At 31.1% G+C, this 24,633-nt stretch overlaps 2 protein-coding genes across 2 annotated transcripts; one reads left to right on the plus strand and one right to left on the minus strand.

Annotated features, from left to right (window-relative positions):
• The first annotated feature begins 1,872 nt into the window (after window positions 1–1,872).
• On the plus strand, window positions 1,873–24,633 carry LOC132741149 (uncharacterized). The gene is made up of 8 exons (XM_060729246.1): window positions 1,873–2,012; window positions 3,309–3,416; window positions 9,755–9,868; window positions 18,739–18,849; window positions 19,119–19,283; window positions 19,458–19,633; window positions 21,826–21,936; window positions 24,458–24,633. The coding sequence occupies exons 1-8, from the start codon at window positions 1,940–1,942 to the stop codon at window positions 24,566–24,568; spliced, it is 969 nt and encodes a 322-aa protein (XP_060585229.1). The 5' UTR covers window positions 1,873–1,939; the 3' UTR covers window positions 24,569–24,633.
• On the minus strand, window positions 11,121–12,769 carry LOC132741148 (adenosine receptor A1-like). The gene has a single exon (XM_060729245.1). It carries the CDS (start codon window positions 12,520–12,522, stop codon window positions 11,479–11,481), a length of 1,044 nt encoding a protein of 347 aa, XP_060585228.1. The 5' UTR covers window positions 12,523–12,769; the 3' UTR covers window positions 11,121–11,478.

The following is a 24,633-nucleotide window of genomic DNA, read 5'->3' on the forward strand; positions in this document are numbered from 1 at the left end:
TTTCATTGTTACCGTTGTACTGTCACCATCGTACTGTCACATTTTGTCATTGCACTGTTGTACTGTCATCATCGTACTGTCACATTTTGTCATTGTACTGTTTTTACTGTCACCATAGTACTGTCACATTTTGTCATTGTATTGTTGTACTGTCATTATCGTACTGTCAAATATTGGCAATGTACTGGCTGTACTTGCACCATAGTACTGTCAAATATTGTCATTGTATTGTTGTACTGTCAACATCGTTCTGTCACAAAATTGATCATTGCACTGTTGTCTGCCCACTATCGTATTGTCACATTCTGTAATTGTTTGTTTGTACTGTCACCAGGTACTGTCACATTTTGTCATTGCACTGTTTGTCCTGCCACATCGTTCTTTTCTCATTTTGTCATTGTACTATTGTACTGTCACCATCGTAGTGTTACATTTTTACACTGTTGTTGCCATTATGGTACCTGTACATTTTGTCATTGTACTGTATGCACCGATCGGTACTGTTTAATTTTGCCATTATGTCTGTACTGTCAACTATATTTGTCATTGTACTGTTTGACCTCTGTAAAATTTTCGGTTATTATTCTAATGGTAAAACTCATAATGTGCATATACATAATATACTAGCTATTTTTTGTTTAAAAACGTAAATTGGGACCCCCCCCCCCCCCCCCCAATGTCGGGCAGCAACTTGCCAGTATTTGGAGTACTGGGTTCATACATTGCTAGTTATCAAAAGTGTCGCTATGTTGAACCTACTTTGTGACATGTCAGTGCTATCTTAGACATTGCCGAATTCTATGTAGGTTACTAACAGATAAGCAGTCTAAGATATCGACGGGATCGTGATTTAGTGGGATGTTTCAAAATTGATTAGACAAGGTGTTATTACCATCATTAAATATATGTAAACTGTAATACCTATAACACACCATTGAAATTTATGACTTTCGAACAGCCTCCATGATAATTTGTTGAAAAGTACGGTGTTTCGTTTGAATAATCTAATCGCAACTACTCGGCCCTTTCCGTCAGTCTTCGGATAAGGACCTGGAACACAATAGTATGAATACACAGAACGGATGCGGTATTCCGGTCTAACCTACGCTTAGAAACTAAACATGTAAACAAATAGTTATTTAATGCTGGGAGTTGTTGACAAGTTTATTTCCAATATATGTAGTTAAAGTCCACCTAAAATAAGTGAATTCATAGGTACAAAAGCAAACAATACATTATTTATATATTTACTTATATGGCTGTAGAAACCGAAAGTACAAAAAACCAACCTGTTGACATTTAGTCGGATTTGTTTAAAATTGAACATCAGTGGGCATATTTAAATTACAAATTGTTGTCAGACATATTTTCAAGCAGAAGAATACCGGAACAAACATTAGATGTCAAATATAAACATTCGTTTTACATTATCTCTGTTTCTGTTTACATCTATAAACCACGTGGTAGAACTACTTTCAATCCGTATTAATTGTTTCCGAGGTTATACACAAGGTGAATTATCACAAGGTTCTCATGTTGATACAGATCACGTTGTTTGAACAAGGATGTAAGGTATATTTTTCATTTGTGATATTTTATGTTGTCAATCGCAGTTTGCACATTTATCAGGACGACCACAACTATGTATCGCCTTTTTAGAAATGGTTTGTAAATAATTAGCAATCTGTTATTGACGATAGTTTTAGAAACCTTTCGACTTCGTTTAATATTTCTACCATTAAATATGGCATCACTTTCCATTAACTGACAAAATAATGAAACAAAATTATTTGAATTTCCATTCCAAGTTGTAAGTATATTCATAGAATGTATGATGTAAAAGTGAATATTCAACCCTCCTACAGCAATACTTTTTCATCGACCCATTCTTTGCATGTCATATGGGGATACAATTTTATTTTAAGTTTTAACATTAAAAATGCTTCTTTTTGGAATAATATGGATATTTCTACTAGAAAAAACTTTGTGTTTTGTAGATTCAGATACTATAGGTACTATTTTATTATTTAATAAAAAAGATTTCCCCTTCTCGTATTTTCCATACGGGATGCACTTTTGATGTAAATTTTAAAATCCGTAGCAAAGTTGTTAAGGTCACTAACTTCAAATCTGTTATCCTTTACCGCTATGGCTAAAACATACCTTTTAGTATGGAACTCCATGACTGACTTGACATAAGTACAATTTTTTATAGCTGTGATAATGTCGTAAAATAATGCACCAACATCAACATATGATGTTTAATTTCCACCATACGATGCTATTTTGCTATTATGTTATGATAATGCGCCATCTTATTATGTTTGCTCTTGTTAGTATGATAGCAAACTCACAACAAGAGTACCAAATGGGCATCTTATATTGGCGAAGTAATGAATCATCAAATAGCCATCGTTTAATTATAAATAAACTCAACAAACATAACAAACACATATGCTATAGTGTTAATTGATAATAGTTTAAAGACAAAAACACATAATTTAATGAATATGAGCACCAAAAAGTAAGCTATTGGCATTTTATAGTAACATGTTTACAGTAAAAAAAGGTTAACTCGCGAACATGTATGGAAAAATGATAAATGTAGTTAAAGATTTGTACTTAATTTACTTTTTAGTTATAGCATATTGAAATGTAAGCTCATGGTATCCTACGTTAGCTACGTATACAAATAAACTTAAATCATACAATGGAAAATAAACATCATATAATGATAAATTTGCATCACGTAATTACGAACTAGCATCATGAAATAGCAAATGGACATCATACAAGAGCAAACATAATAAGATGGCGCATTGTCATAACATAATAGCAAAATAGCATCGTATGATGGAAATTGAACATCATATGTTGATGCTGTGCACCATTTTACGATATTTTCACAGCTATAAAAATTGTAATCATGTTAAGTCAGTCATGGCGTTCCATATTTTAGGGACTAGAGTTTTTCGTGTGACTATCAAGATATGTACCTGACGGAAAACACGTGGTTCTACTCAAATGTCCACTGGTACCTGAAATAATGCTTTGAAAAAGCATGGAGTTTTCATCAGCGCTTAAAGTTGATATGTCGCCATATGACAACGGCGGGATTGAAAAAGATATGGATAATTCGAAATGGAAAAGCGGAAAATATGAAATTTTAGGTCTACTGAATTGGGGCTCATTAACTACTCGTATAATTAAAATATTACTTATATTACTTATATTTCTTGTACAATTATAAATAATTGTTTTAGATCAAAGAGATATTTAATGAATACGATCTTTAAAATCTTTTAAAGCTGATATAAGACCACAATATTGCGCTGATACCTCGGAGGGTTGTGCTATAATTGATTGTAGCTGGCAAGAGGCGAAGAAAAATTGTCCAAAGAAATGTGGAGGATGTCGTAAGTGAATTTCATATTTTTTTTAAGAATAAAATATGATTACATAGACAAAAGATGAATGTTGACAAAATACTCACAATCTCGTAAGATGCTTTAAAAGATCTACAAGTTCACAAGATACATGTACTTGCATGTACACAATATTTTAATAAACTTCAATAAACTTTCATGTACACAATAAACTTTACATGTTCACAATAAACTTACATGCACACAACAAACTTACACGTACATAATAAACTTACATGTACACAATAAACTTACACGTACATAATAAACTTTCATGTACACAATAAACTTTACATGTTCACAATAAACTTACATGCACACAACAAACTTACACGTACATAATAAACTTTCATGTACACAATAAACTTTACATGTTCACAATAAACTTACATGTACACAATAAACTTAGATGCACACAATAAACTAACACGTACATAATAAACTTACATGTACACAATAAACTTACATGTACACAATAAACTTACACGTACATAATAAACTTACATGCACACAACAAACTTACACGTACATAATAAACTTACATGTACACAATAAACTTACACGTACATAATAAACTTTCATGTACACAATAAACTTTACATGTTCACAATAAACTTACATGCACACAACAAACTTACACGTACATAATAAACTTTCATGTACACAATAAACTTTACATGTTCACAATAAACTTACATGTACACAATAAACTTAGATGCACACAATAAACTAACACGTACATAATAAACTTACATGTACACAATAAACTTACACGTACATAATAAACTTTCATGTACACAATAAACTTTACATGTTCACAATAAACTTACATGTTCACAATAAACGTACATGTACACAATAAACTAACACGTACATAATAAACTTACATGTACACAATAAACTTACACGTACATAATAAACTTTCATGTACACAATAAACTTTACATGTTCACAATAAACTTACATGCACACAACAAACTTACACGTACATAATAAACTTTCATGTACACAATAAACTTTACATGTTCACAATAAACTTACATGCACACAACAAACTTACACGTACATAATAAACTTTCATGTACACAATAAACTTTACATGTTCACAATAAACTAACACGTACATAATAAACTTACATGTTCACAATAAACTTAGATGCACACAATAAACTAACACGTACATAATAAACTTACATGTACACAATAAACTTACAAGTTCACAATAATTTTACATGTACACAATAAACTTACAAGTTCACAATAATTTTACATGTACACAATAAACTTACATGTACACAATAAACTTACAAGTACACAATAAACTTACTAGTACACAATAAACTTACATGTACACACTAAACTTACAAGTACACAATAAATTTACATGCACATAATAAACTTACATGTACACAATAAACTTACATGTACACACTAAACTTACACAACCGCCTCCGTGGTCGAGGGGTTAGAGTCGATGACTTCTAATCCAGTTACCTCTCTGGCGTGGGTTCTATCCCCGGGAGATGCTTTGGTAGTTTAGCGCGGAGGAAGGTAGTCTAGTACTGGTGTAACTCTCCAGGAACGATGGTTAGGAAACTACCCGCCTATATGACTGAAATACTGTTGGGAAAAGGCGTGAAATGAAACAAACAAACAAACAAAACTAAACTTACATGTACACAATAAACTTACATGTACACACTAAACTTACAAGTACACAATAAACTTACTAAATACACACTAAACTTACTTTAGCCATTCTACACAATAAACTTACAATGATCACAGCAGTGCACGTAAGATTTGTCTCCCTTAGCTACACAGATTTCCTTTAATCGTTAATGTTTTTGTTATATTTAAAGAATAACATCAATATATTAACACTATCACATTTTTCTTTCACAAATCTAGAATAAGGTAGGACACAATAAATAAAACAATATCAAAATGATTAAATGTGAACATTATGAATGGTAAGAGAAATAGTGATCATTATATCATTTGACATAATTAGAAAAGTTTGTCATTTGTTAAACTTTACATTCTCAAAATCGTATACCAGGAACTTAAACAATTTGTTGGCTTCAAAATAATATACATGGATACCTGTTTTATCAGTGCAATTTATTGGTTTAATTTATTGATGTCTTAGTCATATACAGTACACAGTATACCGGAGTTTGTTCAATATATAGCGTATATGATAATTCGTGTTTAGAATTATAAAAGACAGATGTACGCAATAAACCTACATGTACGCAATAAATTTAAACGTACACAATAAACTCCAATAAACTTACATGTACACAATAAACTTACATGTACACAATAAACTTACATGTACACAATAAACTTACATGTACACAATAAACTTACATGTACACAATAAACTTACATGTACACAATAAACTTACATGTATACAATAAACTTACATGTACACAATAAACTTAGATGTACAAAACAAACTTACATGTACACAATAAACTTAGATGTACACAATAAACTTACATGCACACACTAAACTAAGATGTACAAAACAAACTTACATGTACACAATAAACTTAGATGTACAAAACAAACTTACATGTACACAATAAACTTAGATGTACAAACAAACTTACATGTACACAATAAACTTACATGTACACAATAAACTTACATGCACACAATAAACTTACATGTACACAATAAACTTACATGTACACAATAAACTTACATGTACACAATAAACTTACATGTACACAATAAACTTACATGTACACAATAAACTTACATGTACACAATAAACTTACATGTACACAATAAACTTGAATGTACACAATAAACTTAGATGTACAAAACAAACTTACATGTACACAATAAACTTACATGTACAAAACAAACTTACATGCACACACTAAACTAAGATGTACAAAACAAACTTACATGTACACAATAAACTTAGATGTACAAAACAAACTTACATGTACACAATAAACTTAGATGTACAAACAAACTTACATGCACACACTAAACTAAGATGTGCAAAACAAACTTACATGTACACAATAAACTTAGATGTACAAAACAAACTTACATGTACACAATAAACTTAGATGTACAAAACAAACTTACATGTACACAATAAACTAACACGTACAAAACAAACTTACATGTACACAATAAACTTACATGTACACAATAAACTTAGATGTACAAAACAAACTTACATGTACACAATAAACTTAGATGTACAAAACAAACTTACATGTACACAATAAACTTACATGTACACAATAAACTTACATGTACACAATAAACTTGAATGTACACAATAAACTTAGATGTACAAAACAAACTTACATGTACACAATAAACTTAGATGTACAAAACAAACTTACATGTACACAATAAACTTAGATGTACAAAACAAACTTACATGTTCACAATAAAATTACATGTACACAATAAACTTAGATGTACAAAACAAACTTTCATGTACACAATAAACTTAGATGTACAAAACAAACTTACATGTACACAATAAACTTAGATGTACAAAACAAACTTACATGTACACAATAAACTTACATGTACACAATAAACTTACATGTACAAAACAAACTTACATGTACACAATAAACTTACATGTATACAATAAAGTTACATGTACACAATGTACATTTTAATATATAAATTTATTTCACATTAACAATAAACAACTCATGGATCAAAACGAATTTTTCGTAAATATCCATTAGAATTTATCTGTAACGTTCAGTTCATAAAAAGAGTGGGGCAGTCTTTTTATATTTTAGGCATATTTAAATTTTATTATAAACAAATTTTCAATATGAACTGTTAGTCAATCACCATTTTAACAGTCAATCTTCTGAAATATATAATCAGTTCAGCTCAACTTTTCTATTAAAATATGAGCATAATGTCACTTAAACAGTAAAATGCAGAGGACAGGCGTCCGAACACCTTTAAATATTTTGCTGTAAATTATTCTGTCTATTTGGTGATTGACGAAGTGATTGGCAGTATAACAGTCACATATATATGTGCCTATTTACGGTTGTAAACGTCATATAATTATGTAAGTAAAGTATAAATGGGTTCCATCTGAGGGCCGTTTAGACACATGATAACAATGATAACTATAAAATGACAGTAAATCAGTTAAGTTACATACAGCTTTGATGAATCAGTTATATGATGAAAGACACCATTATAAAGACTTATAAACGTCTGTGTAAGGACAATTCAATTTTAATTATTGTCTATACTAAATGTAGTGCATTTCGCACTAGCAAAATGTCAAATATTCTTCTTGGCAACAATATTTCTAACAAATTTATTCTTTTTTATCATTCGTCTATTTTTTTTCGTTTTGTATTATTCTTACTATATTTGAACCACTTTCAAAAAGTTTTTGGTAGCCTTTCAGTTTTATATGCACAATACTAATACACATAATGGTTCATTTGGCTATTAACTGAAATATTCCTTCAAAGTTATCAAAACGTTCTTCTTATCATAAGTTTATATACGTATATAACATATAGAAGGTTGCTAAGCAAGCACTGACTGACGGTAATTATTTGATGTTACTGCTAGTTAGATAAACACTAAGTCGTGAACACGAGATTCTGTGTCGTTGCCACGAGGCACTAAGCACTAAGCACGAGATAACCAATCAGATAACACTATATATATATATATGCAACACTTATCTTTGAAACTACTGAAGGCATTCATCCTTAGTAACTCTTGGCCACAACATAGCATCTCGCGGCACGACTTAGAAACTCGTGGCCACGACAAAGTATCTCTTGCGCACGAGATAAATAAACACATACACACACGCGCACGCACACACGCACACCACACACACACACACACACACACATTTCATCTCTGTGCCACCGTAAAATATGTTTAATAAGATGTTCACAAAAACTTTGATGTTTTTTTAAAAGCATAATTATATATTGATCAAACTGTATCAACAGTAAAAATGAGTGTTAGAAAAAGAAATTTTTAGTTCTGGTAAATCCTTTTATTAACTATCAAAGTTATTCACTTCAAACTTAATTTACATGTTCAGAATCAAATTATGCCATCACATCAGAAGGGCAGATAATCCTAAAATTCATTTTTGCAAAGTTATATCACCTTTTTACTTATTTTTCGTTTGGTTCTAAGTCCGATTTCTCAAAAAATCAAAGGGCAGCAAGCTCTGTGGTATTATTTAAATCGTACTGTATATCTGTATGTATTTTCCTGTATAAGTTTGATACATACGGAATTTTGCATGACTAGGGTTACATCAAAAATAATTTATGTTCATTTTTTTATGACGGCCACACTTTATCATTTCATCTTTGCATTTCGTGGCTACTTCCTTTTTAAAAAAAAGTTGCCTCCACTGGCATTTGAACCCCAGACCTCTCATACCCTTCACAAGCGCGTTACCCCTGCACCACGGAGAATTTTAACGATAACCGTCTGATAAAATCAAATAATTCTAATTTTAGAATATCCATGCAGGGTTTTTAATCCTTATTAATTTCGAGGTATTTTGTTCACGATATACCTGTTGTTTAACATTGATGTAAATAATTTATCGAAAATTTTCTTACCAAAACAGTCCGACATGTATATATTCCACTACTCGACAGTCAGATTTATTTGTGTAATACGCTCTGAGGTATTCGGTAATCGACATCGCTAAAAATAGCATTTTCATTGATTAAAATCATATTCATCCGCGTGAATTTATTGCCAACGCTTCTTTTAAACTTTGAATGCGTTGTAATTTGTTTGATACTTGTAACAAAATAAAAATATTTCTTGAATTTACATCGCTAGTTTTAAGCTGTTTTGAGAACTACTTGTTGTTAGGTTTGTCGTGAAGCTTCTGTGTCAGGGATTGAATTTCAGCATTGAATTTCCTGATCTGCGATCAGAAAATACAAAAACTATTATCACTTAAAACTTGGGAATTTTGCTGAATTTTTAAATTGGAATGCATCTTTTAAGGACAGATAACTTAAAATTTTTGTGACTTGCAATTTTAGCCTTTTTCTCAATAAAAAATAAAAGTATTGCCTTTTTATTGGCTATTAAGAGCAGGTAATTTTCTCTGTTACGCACGTTCGAAGAAATTTGCCCCCTATTCTATTTTTTTAACTATCAAGCACTGAGCACATTACGCGGATAGGTCTTGCTTTCCAATGCAACACAAATATATTACAGTAAATTTTACTTTGAAATCTTGACGTGACTTTGGATAGCTTATTATTTGTATACATGTATATGAATATTCTTTGTTTATATAAAGGTATTTGTGAGGATACAAAGACAGACTGCACGTTTTTGAAAGAAAATAATTTATGTACATCCCACCAATTTCTACAGATAGCAGCCGAGACCTGTCCAGGAAGCTGTAACTTTTGTAAGTATCATATATTAAAGCATTTTTATTCACATCAATAACATACGACTCCATATAAACAAATACCCGCTGATTAACGGATTAAATGAACATGATATTTGTACTTCAAATAACGGGTAACGAAAACGAATGTATTTATAAATTTGAAATTCATTTCCATACATTCAACGACAGCTGTACTAATATAAACACGTACATTCAGGGTCTGTATAACGGTCATTATGTGTATGATTTTTGTATTTTCCAATTATTATGATATTTGGGTAAAATCAACGTTATGCTTCTAAAACCTACATCTAAAGAATCATGCTAACAAACTACTGGCCATGTAATGGCTTCACTTTGCCAGAATCTTTATTTGAAATGAGAAGTTTGGCACAATAAGTGCTTTTTGGTGTTAAGTTATGATTTATTAACATCATTATTTTTTCAAAACTATGACTTCAAAAGACGCTTTTCTTTTAAAGATATTAGATGCTTAAGTTGTTATGATTTCGAAATTAGAGTAACGTTTTCAACAGTCCACAACCTTTTTAAGATAAAAACGCCAACATATTGTCTGCAAACATTGAAAACATGAAAATAAGTTAAACAAAACATTTTGTGAGGTTCTTGTGTGAAAAATTATGTTCATTTAAAATACAAAATAATTAATAGTTATTTCTTGTGAACCTCATGTAAACGGAAACTTTCGAATATAGTGTCATATTTTGTGCTGCATATATCATCATGTTTTATATGATGAAAAGGTCTTATCAGATCAAAATTGCAAATTATGAAAACGTTGACTAAACAATGCATAATTAACAATACATGCAATTTACATTGCATTTAAATAATGATCTTTAAGTTTCGGAGTTAGGGAGCTAGAAAGTCCCAAAATAGATAGGTGCTATACCACGTGACATTTTGTGATATGCGTGGAGCAGAAAACCAATATAAAAAGTAGGACTAGGTAACCTTTTCTTTCATAACTACTTTAAATTTTATATTTTAATGGGATAAAGTGTAGAGCCTGTCCCTTCTAGAGACCTCGAAGTCTAGCCTATACGCTAAGAAACTAAACATGTAAACAAATAGTAATTTAATGCTAGAAGTTGATGAAAAAACTCTATACCAATATATCAAGTAAAAGTCCACCTAAATTTAGTGTATTTATTAATATAAAAGTAAACAATACATTATTTATAAAACTTATTATTATGGTTGTAGAAACTGAAAGTACTGTCTACCTGTTGACATTAATTCGGATTTTGTTATAATTGTACGTCATTGGGCAGTTTTCAATTGATTATGGTTGACAGACATATTTTTAATCTTAGTGCAACAGAAATGGGCTTTATTTCCTTTGAATGTCAAATAATTATATACATTCATTATACATTATCAAAGATAACACCCCCTGTTTTTGTTTACATCGTCCGAGATCATTATTGATAATAGCCGAGATGTTCCGATTGGTGCAATGGTTCATTGAAATGATATTTTAATGGAGGAAATATCTTATCGCCAGGATGACACCACCCTTTGAATACAAAGGGAAATTAAACACAAATGTTGAATAAAATTGAAATCAACTAAGTTTTTAATGAACTAACTTTTATTTACACTTATCTAAAAAGTTTCTTATAGCTTAACAAGTTTACAACGTTCTGCTGCCGACTGTCAATATCCAGGTTACCTGAAATGTTTGCCACGCTTCTTGTACTTTGCATTTGTGAATTTCCAGCATTGGCTGTTGTATGTGTTTCATTAGTTGTCTGATAACAAAACATTTTCTTAAATGCACTTTTAAAATTACCATTACTGTATGCATATAGGAACGGGTTTATGGCGGAATTAGCATGACTCAGCACTATCGTTGCTAGTAAAAGTTCTACTGGGCTAGAACAATTTGTGCACATCAACGTTATAGTATTGAGAACATGTATTGGAATCCAAGAGATTGCAAATAATAAAATAACAATAGCAAGTGATTTTGCGGCTTGAGTTTCTTTTTTAAATTTTGTTAAACTACTTGACCTGCTGTATTGCGGCGATGGGATAGTCAAAGCTGTAATCCTAGACATGTGCTGCCGCACAATTATGAAAATATAACAATATATAGCAATTATAATAATCAAAGGTATCACAATACATCCAAAGAAATGGAAATACACTGTATATTCCATGTCTATAACAGTTTCAAAATTACAAGTCCAGTTTTCGTTACGTTTGTCCTCAAGATTCCATCCGAACAATGGTATCAATCCGATAATCATACCTAGAAACCATACTCCAGCATTTACTAGCAAAGACAGCTTAATATCTAGATGCTTCGTGTATGCAAACGGATGTTTGATCGCAAAATATCTCTCAAATGCCACGGCTAACAAGTTAAAAATAGACACTTGTGTGAATGCAACAACAATCGAATTTGTAAAAACACAGCCAGAAAAATCATGAGGTAGTCCTAAATAGCTTAAAGCTGCCAATGGAGCGACGACGACCCCAACTAAAAAATCTGCCAACGCCAAGCTACCAATGAAACAGTTTGTAACTGTCTGCAGTCTGCGATGTTTTAAAATAGCTAATAGAACTAATCCATTTCCGCCGCACGAGGTCACGCCAATAATCACTTCCGCACTGATATAAACAATACTGATTGTATCCATATAAATATGTCAGCAATGTCTTCACTTTTCACAATTTTCACTAGAACTGATTGATATAAGTGGAATTTGTGTGCATCCAATATCTTAATTTTGATGATATACAAACGTTAACTAGATTAAATCATTTTATTACGATATATATCACTGTTACACTTACAGTCTACTATAGTATATTTTTCTATGTCATCCGTCAATCAACCAGAAGGCTTCAGGCAATTCAAATAAATACTAGTTTACTTCCTGTCTTTTCAGCTCTGAAATATAATTATATTTGAATTTGTAATAGTGCTATATTATAAGACAATGTATTTTGAAGTATTTACCAATGTATCTAAATTAATGTACTAGTATTCCGATGATTGCTTATAGACCATATTCATAAAATTATTAGATATCTAATCATGGACCTCATTTTAATTAAGCTTAAATAGTATATTTATAATTTAATCAGGTAGATGTAACCGGTAACCAAAAAGGATACAATATGTTTTTCTTTAATCTTTCATTGAACAATACATAAAACTTAAGCATAAACATTGCACATAGCCATACTAAAATATAATTGTTAGAGACTACTCAGCGTTATTTACGGACTTTTACCTCATTTTTTTACCAACTCTTTAAAATAAAGGTTAGATATTCCTAGTTAACACTACAGCCATTTATATTACATTACCAGGGGTAAGTGATGTTAGTTTGTGTAATCCATTACTTTGTTAACAGAATATAATTGTATGTTTTCTTTGTAAATTTGTTTTGTAGTCATTTTCCATGATCAATAAAACATGTCACAAAGTTTTGAAAGCGTTTGCTGCTATAAAATCGTTTACACCCGGTCAAATACCGTAAAAATGATTCTTTTGCAGTGTATTTACGGTTGGCAAGCCGTAAAGCTTGGATGTAAACATGCAAAAAAACTGTATTTATAAGCAAATATTGTGACAACTGTTGACAGCAAATTCTCTATCAGTTTATATATATATAAATATACGTCATGTAGATAGGCTTCTGATAAAAGTATAAAAAGACATTATTATGAAAACAATTTTGCTTGCCATGACTTTAAATCATGCGCAATTCGTCTAGACTCATTATAATCCGAAAACAAGTGACATTTATAATTGATATACAACGGGCTGTGACTGGAAATAATTTGTTGACATTAATGTTCCTTTTGGTGTAGGTAAAGACCGATAAAAAAACGTGTTTGCGAAATTTCAGATCGTTCACTCACTCCGTTTTTCCAGAAAATTATTCCATTTGTGCACACTGGCCCTAAGATGAAAAACGTTCCAACGCTTTTCACTCAAATCGGGCTGAGAACAGTACAAAATACGCTTGATCTAAGTAAGAAATTCAACTTAATGAAATTAGGTTTTTGGATCTTATATGAGCTCTTCCTACCACCCACCTCGCCTGCCTAAATCAAAATGCTTCCATCAAATTAAGGAAAGTTGACATCTTCACTAATATTGTTCTTTAAATTACTAATAAACAATACGACTGAGAAAGATGAATCTATACAGAGAAGGTAATAATCTAGCTAATGATGAAAAGTTATTTCTGAACAGAATACGTGAACTAGTTGAAACCATTATAGATACTTTCAAATTGCATATTCCTCTTAAAAAAGTTATAACAATCATACCTCATTACGTCATCTCGATCACCATTCCGACACAAGAAAATGTCCGTGATTTACAGTTTTTAATATAATGCTATCTGTAATTGGGGAAATTAAAAGAGAGGAAATCTTTATCAAGAAAAATCTCACTCTCTCCTAACGAATTTAACACTTTCAATAATTGATATGAAATAATCGACAAGTAGAAACTGTTGTTAGGCTGTCATCTGCGTATACGTGGAACAACTATTGGTGATTGTTATACTTTGAATATCCATTTCATTTATCTATACATTATAACGTTAAGCTCACATTATCTGTTGAAGGATAAATACGTTTTTTTTCAATAGACAAACAGAAGAGACAATATCAACGACGCTAAAACACACGATCATTATTGATATGTCTGAAATCCACCGAATATGAAAGTTCTTTGGCAAATAATTTGCGTAAATGTCATATAGGTGTATTTCTTAGAAAATATCGACTTTCGCATTATTTGTCGTAAAAATAATGAATTTTTGATACATGCATCTAGTTAGAATAAGAACAACGCATGTTATTACAATATGTATATATCACAACAGAAAGAACTGTTTTGAGGCCTTGCTGTTATAAACTACGTCCATAACTATATGTTGTCTACCTCAGTAATATGATCAGAAATGGCCTCACTTCAAAATCAAAACAACTTAAACAAAGAAATTGGTTCTCCAAACATAAAATGTTGCGAAATGATTTGAAGTTTATTGCTCCGCGCCCACAGGCGAGGAGCTATTTGTGTTTACTTTTTTTGTCCATGGGTCCGACTTTTTTTATCAATTAATCCCTTCGATTTACAGCTAAAAATAAATTCGGAATCAAGAACTAGCTAGATGACCTTAACATTTTGAAAGTCCAAAAATCTATTTATAGAAGTAGTTTTAGTCAAAACGAAATGGTCATTCGTGTCGCGCTATGGTAATATATAACAATTTGGAGAATTTTGCAGGAAATGAAATGCAAAAATATTTAACAATAAATTGCACTCTTTATGAATTTATCGAAAAACTTTAAGTAGGCCATTTTTTACGAATTTTTATATCATAGTACATGTATTATCGTTTTGAACTTGTCTTTTCTGTAGGTTCTTTCCGGTAATATAGCTCCTTTCCTTTTTTACGGCCCTAATTGCACTTCCGTGAATATTTTAATCCACCCTGATTTCTCGAAAATTTTCTGTAAGAAGTTGATTCTATTTTGTTTGAAGGCAATCGGTTTTATGGCGGTTTGAGTGGAATGTTGATTTGCCGAATACTGTGACATTTTAACAACAGAAACTTTCGTCTGCAGTGTGAACATGAGGTGTTATGGTTTTTTTAGGAATGTAAACACAGAGGGTTTTGAAGCAATTAAAAAATAATAGAAATTTGATCTCCCAATAAATCCATTAAAAGCAGCTTTTATATATTTGAATGACACGAACATGGTGTTAGTGAATTTACTCATGCCTGACTAAAATTCAGGCAACAGTCTTCCATTATATTGATAAATAATGTATCACCATATATCGTGCATAACAAACAAAACTTCCTGAATTTGGTCTTTTTGAAATTCATCCCATTTTTTTACTTCAAGTGTGTGTTCTACTTTCAGTATTTATCTGGGACTTGAAATATATCTACTGTACCTTAAATCCCAGGTATTAAAAGAAACCATATTTTTTAATTTGACATAAAAATGCATGTTATATTCGTCCCTTTTGTCACTTCTTGTATATTTGTTACAATTATAATAATAAAACATACTTTTGCTCATTTTGAATACTGTTTTGTATGTTCCAAAGAAAATCCATTTAATATTCTAATCTCTAGCAAACCTACCAAAGTTCATGATGAACAATGTCTTTTGTCCTCCTATTTATCTATGATATACAATTCTGGTAAAATCCAATTAACCGATGAACACTTTATAAGAATATCTAGTCATCATATGTCTACTAGTTCATCGTCATTTGCTGCATTTCTTGCTTGGCTTTGCATCAATGCTTTTCTTGTTATATCATTATCAATATTTGCCGCGAAACATGCAAAAGACGTTTTGAAAAGTAAAGTCCATTTGGCTGATTTACATATTTCTTACCATGATTAGTAGTTGTTATTTGTAGAAAGTGAGTAGGATTATAGGCGAAATGCTTTGAAATTTTTATCATCTTATATTACTGACTACAGTAGTGACACAAACAGAATAATGTTGCACTACTGCCATGTCACATTACATTTACAAGTCTTGTAAGTCTTATTTGTATTCGGTGCAATTACTTTCCTTAATAGGTTGGCATCAGTGAAAGCATACTTTAAAAAAAAATATTTGGCCCCTTTCTTATGTACAGTGCATACGATAAGTATAATTATGTAAAAAATGATTTACAAAACATTCGGATTAAGTACAATAGTACTTAATCTGATTATAACCTGACCTGTGCGTAGGAATAATTTGGTAAGGAATCTGTAATGAGCGCATTTTTTGCGCGGAGCTTCTCAATTGCTGCATTGCAGCAACATTTGTACTTGTTTATTAAAGGAATCCGATGGCCGAATGCACATCATATTGATATTGGTTGTAAATTAATTATAACAATTGGTTTTTATGCATTTTATGTCCTTCGCTTGCTGTTTATCAATACTGTACAATAACAACCCAAAATGTGTAACTAAATATGTTAAAATGTGCGTATCATTACCCATGTTATCGGTACTGTAAATGTTGTGCACAATTGTCGAAAATAAAGTAATAATATTATTATAATAAAATAAACTGAAACGATGATATTTTTATGACAGTAGATTAATCCGCAGTTACCGGGGTTATTTAACGGTTACGTTCGAACGATGCAGTAGATCACGCTTATATGTTTTTAGATTACGCTTATTCGTTTTATATCACGCTTATTCGTTTTTAGGTCACGCTTATTCGTTTTTGTATCACGCTTATTCGTTTTATATGACGCTTATTCGTTTTAGATCACGCTTATGTTCGTATTGTAAAGATGAAACATACATCATTAAGATACACAGAACACACAGGGAGAGAAACAATGGATAAATGGAAACTGGAAATCCCGGAGAGAACCTTAAATGTATAAAGTATGTGGTACGAAAAACCATAATACTGTTGATTGTAGATACCGTAACCGGTAGGGAAAAAAGGGACAGAAACGTGTGGAATGATCAATTACATACATGCAGCATAATTATTAAATGCAATTTAGAACAGTGTAAATGGGATTACTTTCCTGTAAATTGAATAAAAGTACGTCTGATTATAATATCATTGACAACAATTATAACTCGGATCCTCTGTATATTTTCTTATTGAATAAGCTAGAAACAGGTATTTATAGTTAATTTAACTAAACAAAGTTAACAAACTACATAGGATAATTGTGGACCCTACAATGTGACATTGGTAATATAAATAAATGGTGCAAACTAGACAACTTGGCCATTAATCCGAACAAGACTATTTATATGATTATTGGGCAAGAAAAGAAATTAAGGTCAAAACCTTCATTAGATATAAATAAAGAATGTGCACGCTGAAGTATTTATATTCTAATACGATTAGATTAAAACTATATTCTGCAATAAATCACGAAAACAAAGTTCTCTTTTAAAACGTATTTCGTACTTTTTATCACCTGTCTTGAACGTTTTACGAAGTCTATATATATGGAGTTACAAAAATTAATTTTAAAAAGCTAATTAATTGCAGAAACGCATAGCAACGAAGATGTTTGAAGATGGCACTTGTCTCAAAGTTATCTGCTTCTACGTCCTTTAAATGTAAAGAAATATATTAAGAACTTCATTTAGAGATTTAAGGCTGTTGATATCGTTAATAAAATGTCGTATGTCTTATGACTCAAGTGACCCTGGTAGTACTGCTATCGTTGCATTCAACTGTTGTCTTGTTTTCGAATGTGTGATGTGATAATGATTGAAAGGAAAACAACAAATGCCTGACAATCAGAATCGATTTAAGAATGCCTATTGACAAACAAATATTACAAGATCTGGAATATCGTCCAGAAGTATACATATACGGGTTTTTGTGTAAATAATCTCTAAATAACTTGGCACCAAGATTTATGACAGAATTGATGACTTTATCAGTCAAAAATATACAATTTAAGATTTAGCTCACGAAAAGATATTGTATTATAGAAAAGACCCAAAACAAATTATATTAAAGAAACATTTTCTTATCATAGCATGAACATTTGGAACAGTATACTTTTAAGTATTCGCAATGTTGGCAATCATAAATGTTTTAAAGAACAATACAAAACATAAGTGTAAATTTATGCATTTTGATGTGAATGAATGAATGATAATTTAATTGAACGAACAAATTGAGTACTCTTATTCTGAAAATTACTCGTCATTTAAAAATCACTCGAATATTATTGTCCCTATACGCATGTTCCAATGTTCTTTTTTTCTGTTTCAGAAAGTCACATTGGAAATAAGATAATTATGTGATTGCTGTTGTAAATTCTTAATTTGTTACCTTCTCTAAATAAAGATATTATCATTTAATTACAATTTCAGGCACTCCATGCTACGATACCAACGATACGAAAATATGCGAAGGACTAAAGAGATATTGTAACAACTACCCTACCGTTGTGGACGCATGTAAGAAAACATGTAACAAATGCAGTAAGCGTTCTAAATCCTTACAAAAGAAACGCGAAACATATTAGTTAATGAATAACACATTGATGTAGCTTTCTTTAGTTAATGACACTAATATTCTATATGCTTGCACCAGTAGCTAAGCTAAAATACTACATAGGACCGACATCAAATCGATGTACTTTTTCTATATTGGCCCAATGTTGGTAGTTTTGAATAATTATCGGTACGACTTTCAATAGATGAATGAATAAATCAAGGAAGCCTACTTTTTAATATTGAAATATTCACAGAGGCATACAATATGACAGATATAATTGAAAAGTTTGGAGGTAACCAAATACAAACAACTAGCGTGGGAAATTTATCAGCATCAACAACGACATCATCAACAACGACGTCGTCAACAACGACGTCATCAACAACGTTAACAACAACGTCAAGCACAACGGCCACAGGTAATTCGTGTTTCCTTCCATTCAATTAGTAACGGTCCGAAAATGTAACCGAAAGAATATCCAGTAACAAACTTTTAACAATAACAATATTAAGTTTTAAAAAATTACTCAATTATTTAAGTACAAAAAATGATCCAAACAAAAAAATGTTTTACAGTACATATTCCATTTTAGCCATTGTATCAAGAGATTGTGATAAGTTTGGTGTCATAAGTAGTGTAGCAAAGGGGAATTCGGTGTCCTATACTGGTACCTCTACCTGTCCTGACGGTGTTCACCAGCCAAGCGAGGCACTCGTACAAAAGTACTGCGGAGCTCCTAATACTTCGAGCTGGATTGACGGGGATAAGGTATTTTATTTAAAGAAATCATCCATGCTAAGGCAAATTTATCTATATTTATTTTAATTTCTGTTATACGGTGTTTATCTATTAAGTTGTTTCTTTCTTGTATGGTGTTTGTTTCTTTCCATTACATGGAAACTTTTAATTATTTTGTTTCTCTTTGTTATATGGCGTTTAGCTGTTGTGTTTTTATCTTTCTGTACGATAAATGGTGTCTATTTATATGTTGTTTCTTGCTGTTCTGTGGAGTTTATCCATGTAACTGTTTCTTTTTGTTCTATGGAGTTTATCTATTTTACTGTTTCTTTTTGTTATATGTAGTTTATCTATTTTATTGCTTCTTTTTGTTCTATGGAGTTTACCTATTTTACTGTTTCTTTTTGTTCTATGAAGTTTATCTATTTTCTGTTTCTTTTTGTTATGTGAAGTTTATCTATTTACTGTTTCTTTTTGTTCTACTGAGTTTATCTATTTTACTGTTTCTTTTTGTTCTATGGAGTTTATCTTTTTTATTGTTTCTTTTTGTTCTATGGAGTTAACCTATTTTGCTGTTTCTTTTTGTTCTATGGAGTTTATCTATTTTACTGTTTCTTTTTGTTCTATGGAGTTTATCTATTTTACTGTTTCTTTTTGTTCTATGGAGTTTATCTATTTAACTGTTTCTTTTTGTTCTAATGAGTTTATCTATTTTACTGTTTCTTTTTGTTATATGGAGTTTATCTATTTTACTGTTTCTTTTTGTTTCATGGAGTTTATCTATTTTACTGTTTCTTTTTGTTCTATGGAGTTTATCTATTTTACTGTTTCTTTTTGTTGCATGGAGTTTATCTATTTAACTGTTTCTTTTTGTTCTAATGAGTTTATCTATTTTACTGTTTCTTTTTGTTATATGGAGTTTATCTATTTTACTGTTTCTTTTTGTTTCATGGAGTTTATCTATTTTACTGTTTCTTTTTGTTCTAATGAGTTTATCTATTTTACTGTTTCTTTTTGTTATATGGAGTTTATCTATTTTACTGTTTCTTTTGAATATATGGAGTTTATCTATTTTACTGTTTCTTTTTGTTCTTTGGATTTTATCTATTTTACTGTTTCTTTTTGTTCTATGGATTTTATCTATTTTACTGTTTCTTTTTTTTCTATGGAGTTTATCTATTTTACTGTTTCTTTTTGTTCTATGGAGTTTATCTATTTTACTGTTTCTTTTTGTTCTATGGAGTTTCTCTATTTTACTGTTTCTTTTTGTTCTATGGAATTTATCTATTTTACTGTTTATTTTTGTTATATGGAGTTTATCTATATTACTGTTTCTTTTTGTTCTATGCCAGGAGTTTATCTATTTTACTATTTCTTTTTGTTACATGGAGTCTATCTATTTTACTGTTTCTTTTTGTTCTATGGAGTTTATCTATATTACTGTTTCTTTTTGTTCTATGGAGTTTCTCTTTTTTACTGTTTCTTTTTGTTCTATGGAATTTATCTATTTTACTGTTTATTTTTGTTATATGGAGTTTATCTATATTACTGTTTCTTTTTGTTCTATGCCAGGAGTTTATCTATTTTACTATTTCTTTTTGTAACATGGAGTTTATCTATTTTACTGTTTCTTTTTGTTCCATGGAGTTTATCTATTTTACTGTTTCTTTTTGTTCTATTTTACTGTTTCTTTTTGTTCTATGGAGTTTATCTATTTTACTGTTTCTTTTTTTTCTATGGAGTTTATCTATTTTACTGTTTCTTTTTGTTCTATGGAGTTTATTTATTTTACTGTTTCTTTTTGTTCTATGGAGTTTATCTATTTTGTTGGTTCTTTTCACTCTTTTACATTTGCCGATTATGTTGTTTTTTTCTGGCGTTTATCTATATCTATGTTTTTTCCTTCTGTAATTTGGAGTTTATCGATTATGTTGTTTCTTTCTATTATATGGCATTTATCTATTATGTTATTATTTTCCGTTATGTAGCTTTTGACGATTATGTTCTTCCTTTCTACTTCATTGACTACTAGATTTTTGAAACATTATAATGTTCATTGACTTATTTTCCTTTGTAAATTTCATTCAGATTTATTGACAATATTCATCGTAAAGAGTATTTCTGCTTTTTGGAGTAAATTTATTATATTATACAAATTTAAATATGATTGAAAATATACAGACGTACCATTTAGAAATACAGATAAATATTGAATATACAAGGTGATCAAGAACTGTCAGAATGTTCCTCACTACACGGCGATAGCGGCTTTGACATTTGGAGGTCCTTCTGTAGCTGGAGTTTTCATAAAGTGCGAGTCCGGTGGATTCCAGGTAAATGTAGCAAATCTGTAAAATATTTCTGTAAAAATACTTGATTGTTTTCTTTCTTTTCTATACATAATATCTGTACGCCCAATGGCAAATTTAAAATAAGGTTTCATGGACAAAAATGTACCTTAATAACAAATTAGTCAGATGAAGACTTTTCCATCAACTGTAAAAGAAAAGCATTTTAAGGTTCCTGTATTTTGATATTGCAAAATATAAACACATTCAGGTTTAGTTTAAACATATTCAAACAGACGGACTTACAATAATTCATCCTTAATGCGTTTCATAAAATTTTAACAAGAGCACCGCTAGGCGGAGCATTATATGCCCGAAAGTGCCTTTTCTTTAAGTAAGGATGAAACATTTTTAAACATTGCATAAATTAAATAAAGTATTACCTCCTTGAAATAGCAATCCTCTTATAAAGTTTGAATATTTTGGGCCAAATAGACCTTAAGTTATGCTCCGGAAACTGTTTTCAGTTTTAAAGTAATAGTGACCTTGACCTTGTGACCCCAAAATCAATGGGGGTCTCCAAACCAATATATACAATCATCATATGAAGTTTGAATATTGTGGGCCACATGGAACTTAAGTTATGCTCCGGACACTGTTTTCAGTTTTAAAGTAATAGTGACTTTGACCTTGTGACCCAAAAATCAATAGGGTTCTTCTACCCAATATGGACAATCATCCCATGAAGTTTGAATATTGTGGGCAAATTTACCTTAAGCTATGCTCCGGAAACTGTTAGTGACCTTGACCTTTGACCTTGTGACCCAAAAATCAATAAAGGTCTTCTACCCAATATGGACAATCATCCTATGAAGTTTGAACACTGTTGGCAAAATGGAACTTAAGTTATGTTCCTGAAACTGTTTTCAGTTTTAAGGTAATAGCGACCTTGACCTTTGATCTTGTGATCCCAAAATCAATAGGGGTCTTCTAACTAATATGGACAATCATCCTATGAAGTTTGAATATTGTGGGCCACATGAAACTTAAGTTATGCTCCGGAAACTGTTTTCAGTTTTAAAGTAATAGTGACCTTGACCCTTGACCTTGTGATCCCAAAATCAATAGCGGTCTTCTACCCAATATGGACAATCATCCTATGAAGTTTGAATATTGTGGGCCAAATGGAACTTAAGTTATGCTCCGGAAACCAAATTGATAACGGACGGACGGACAGACGGACGGACGCCAGGGGGTTTAACATAATATGCCCGAAATTATTTCGGGCATATAAAAAGTGATAGTATTGTACACTGATTAAAATTGAACATATCTTTACACATTACAGATTTGACCAGTCTTTTCTTCTTTTCCAGAATATAGGATCACTTCCCCGTCGTCTGTCCGTCCGTCACAAAACTTGTCGGGCTACACCTCAATAACTACTGGTGGAATTTCATCCTGATCAATACCATATTTAATACCATGTCCAGTTGTGTATATCGTCGGCATTTCCGAGTTATATGGCCCTTTAAAGATTTTTATTTTTTTAAAGTTTGTCCGACTATTCATCTTATACCACTAATGTAATTTCAATGAAAATTTAAAGGATTGATCAGTAGCTCAAGAACATGCGCATAAAACACGGGTTTTCCGCTTGAATGACTTTTTGGCTGAGTTATAGCCCTTGAATAAAATGTGTTTTTCTGTGTTGCCAGCTACACAGAAGCTGGTCCGGATTATTGGTGCAATTTCATCCAAACTTCCGGGAATGATCAGTACAATTTTTTTATTTGCGCATACTATCGGTATTTTAAGGTTCAATGATTTTTTGTTCGAGTTGTGGCCCTTTAATGATTTATTTTTATTTTTAAAGTGTGTCTGGATTACTCTCTTATACCACCAATGCAATTTCAATGGAACTTTACAGGATTGATTGGTAGCTCAAGTACTTGCGCATATTACACGGGTTTTCCGCTTAAATGGCTTTTTGGTTGAGATTCGGCCCTTGAATTAAAAAGTGATTTTTTGCCCCGTCAGCTTCACAGAAGCGTGTCCAGACTACTAAGAGACAACTTTCATCCAAACTTGACAGGGAATGATCAGTACTCAGTCTAGTTATGATTTTTGTCAGAATTATAGCCCTTTAATGATTTTCTTTTTGGATTACTTCTCTTATACTACTAATGCAGTTTAAATGAAACTTTACAGGATAGATAGGTACCTCAAGTACTTCCGTATATTATAAACGGTTTTTTTTTCAGTTGAATGTTTTTTTTTCGGCTGAGTTATAGCCCTTGAATAAAAGATGCGTTTTGCCCTGTTAATGGTTTGCTATCATGAGGCGACACATGTGATCACGGATAGCCCTTGTTTGAATATTACATGCCAGTATTCATTTCTATACCACGAGTTGTCAAATGAGTGTTACAGGAATACAGAACTATAGATATAGCGCATACAGTACATTATTTCTTACAATTCACGCTGACTTATGTTCAGTCAGTGAACTTTGGATTAACTATAAGCATAAATTAAAACGATGCATTTTTTCGTTTTGTTTCAGGTAGCAATACAAACATGCCAATCACAGCTGCAACTTTACCATGTGTCCACTAATGCCACGGCAAACATTCCAACTTCTGATAAATTTGCTCTAATAAATTGGAAAAACTAAAATATGTTGTCTATATCAAATAGAGCTGGTGAGCAGAAAACATTAAACGTCTTCTCATTAACAAA

Source organism: Ruditapes philippinarum, unplaced genomic scaffold (assembly GCF_026571515.1).
Source record: "Ruditapes philippinarum isolate M1 unplaced genomic scaffold, ASM2657151v2 ctg6920_1_1_1_1, whole genome shotgun sequence".
Taxonomy (NCBI): Eukaryota; Metazoa; Mollusca; class Bivalvia; order Venerida; family Veneridae; genus Ruditapes; species Ruditapes philippinarum.